Raw genomic sequence first — 2,698 nt, forward strand, 5'->3', positions numbered from 1 at the left:
TCCCTGTCCAGGGTGCTGTCTGTGAGGAGCTTGTAGTAATTATTAGAAGACGACATTGTAGTAAACGGAAAATCATCCAGTAAATGGCATGAGACATTTCCATTATCTCCAAAATCTAGATCATTAACACTGATCAGAGCTATCACTGTCCCAGGTACTGAATCTTCTGGGACAGGACTGGACACAGATGTGAATGTCACTTCGGGGGCATTGTCGTTCTCATCAATAACTTCTATTTCCACTTTGCAGTGTGTCACTAGTCCGCCTCCATCCTTTGCTTCTACTGCCATGCGATAATCACGTGTCTCTTCAAAGTCCAAGGGCTCCTTTACTGTGATTTTTCCATTTTCTGAGTCCAGGCTGAATTTCTGAAGGGTCTTTTCTGATACCTTGTTAATAATGTAGCTGATCTGAGCATTTGAACCTTCATCGTTGTCGGTGGCTTTAACCTGAAGCACTAAGGAGCCCGTCGGTGCATTTTCCCTCAGGCTGACTTTGTAGAGCTCCTGTGTGAAGATGGGGGGGTTGTCATTGGCGTCGGTGACATTAATCCATATCTTGGCGGTCCCAGTTCTCTGCGGCTCTCCCCCATCCACAGCCGTGAGGATCAAGTGAAGGCTGCTCTGGCTCTCCCGATCCAGGGGTTTCTGCAGCACTAAATCTGCATATTTATTGCCATCCTGGCTCTCTTTGACTTCCAGGATGAAATCTTGATTGGGGCTCAACTGATAACTCTGCAGAGAGTTCATTCCAACGTCAGGATCTTCAGCATTGCCCAGAAGAAAACGGGCACCTAGTAAAGTAGATTCAATAATCTCTAGTTTGATATTATCTTTTAAGAAACGCGGGGCATTATCGTTAATGTCCTGGATCGCGACATTTACGTGGAAAACATTCAAGGGATTTTCCAGCACAGTTTCGAAATTTATGACGCAGAGTTGAGATGTCCCGCATATCTCTTCCCGGTCTATCCTGTCATTCACATAAACGTTGCCACTTTCCCCATTCACGCTGAAGTATTGCTTTTTAGCTGCAGAGACAACACGGAGCTTCCGGTTGGGCAGTTCTCTCACACTCAGTCCCAAATCCTTGGCGAGATTCCCCACAAGGGAACCTTTCGCTATTTCCTCAGGAATCGAATAACGAATCTGCTCCGAGACCGCCCGGCAAAACAAAGACAATAAGAAGGGAAATAACAGTACTTGCCGTGTGACTGCCCGGCCCGGCTCTCGGCGTCTGATTTCCATCCCGGTCCCTGTCAGATCTGCACTATTCTTGCTGTCTTCTTTGTTTTCATTAATCCCTTCCGGTTGAAGAAATGTGCGATCACGTAGTGCAAATAGAGTCCTGATTGTCTTCTTAGCTGTACAGAGCGCTCTGTGGCGGTTCCTTTTTCTCAGCCGGACTGTGAAGGTCTCTCTGTTGTTTCCTCTGCGATCTGCGCTGTGTGACAGAGCAATCGCACTGCAGGAGGCTCGGATGGATCTCCGGCTCCAGCCCTGGCTCCGCATTGGCCAACAGCGGCACTCCGAGTCTCAGCCCGAGAACTGCAATAGCAGTGATTTTATTATGGGCGACGAAGCAGCTCTAGGACTCTCGTGGGAGATATTTTTTTTCTGTTCAAAACGTATTCTAAGTGTACAGTGTTATAAAACGATTTCTCTTAATTGTAAACAAGTGAATCACAGATGAGATGTAAAAGTCTCGACTATAAATACTGTGTACGTATGTTTGTGTGTAGCCATTCATGGATAGTGCAAACCTCGGACATTCTTGAGTTTTCTGTATCGTTTGTGTGTATGTGGTGACAGTGATTCTTTCAGTATATTTATATCTGTATATCTGAATATGAATAGGTAGGAGAACTTTCCAACATTCACAACAAGTTCTATTTAAAGAATCACATCTACCATAATCACTAATACCCGTGAGACACAGCCAATACTGTTTGACAGAGTCAGCATTTTTAACACGTGAATGACATGAGCGCACATGAGTAGCCGCGGACTCTAACCCTCAAAGTAAACTTCTGAACTAAGCCATTTTCTGAGTTAGCTTTAGAGTCTTATTGCCCGTTTTAGCTTCTCTTTTTCCTTCAAACTATTTGGTCCACTCACAATACACAGAGTGTTTCTAAAGCAACAAAGGAAAGTTTCCATTCTCAAATTGTACTATAAATACATACTAGGCAGAATTCTCCTACAGAAACAGAACTGCACTAAAAAGCACAGTAAAAGGTTTCCAAACATACCCTGAAGTGTTCCAGATTTGAAGCATCTCTGGAAAGGTAAAATCAGTCCTAGTAAATCCGTATATTAAAAATTGCCCTACGATGCAAAGATAAAATAATACTGTCAAATATCCGTACACCACTGACTGATAAGTTATCTATAATTATCGGTCCACTCACCGTGGAAATTTCAGTTAGACATTTTAAAATTATTTTTAATCCATGTGGTGTTGAAAAACATATCTCTTCCTAGATAAACATGATAAGAAACGTTAGAATATTTCTTCTAATATTAGCTATGTTTAAAAGCATTAGTATAATCTGCCACACATATATGGCAACTTCTCAGGGCCCCAAACTAGGACACAAGAATATTATTATTACAAGAAATGAAAAAAATGTTCAAATAGTATCTTCATCCTAAATAACTATTTATAACTGTTGCTCCCTTTTCACTCCAGCTGCTGG

General features: G+C 42.5%; 1 protein-coding gene across 1 annotated transcript; it reads right to left on the reverse strand.

Moving 5' to 3' along the window:
- Positions 1 to 5: 5 nt before the first annotated feature.
- On the reverse strand, positions 6 to 1,377 carry LOC112106386 (protocadherin gamma-B1-like; the record flags this gene model as incomplete). Its single annotated transcript, XM_026663275.2, has 1 exon — positions 6 to 1,377. A coding segment is annotated over exon 1 (1,242 nt), but the record flags the coding sequence as incomplete, so codon positions are not given.
- Positions 1,378 to 2,698: the final 1,321 nt, after the last annotated feature.

Source organism: Terrapene carolina, unplaced genomic scaffold (genome assembly GCF_002925995.2).
Source record: "Terrapene carolina triunguis isolate 2854851 unplaced genomic scaffold, T_m_triunguis-2.0 Scaffold33084, whole genome shotgun sequence".
NCBI classification, from domain to species: domain Eukaryota; kingdom Metazoa; phylum Chordata; order Testudines; family Emydidae; genus Terrapene; species Terrapene triunguis.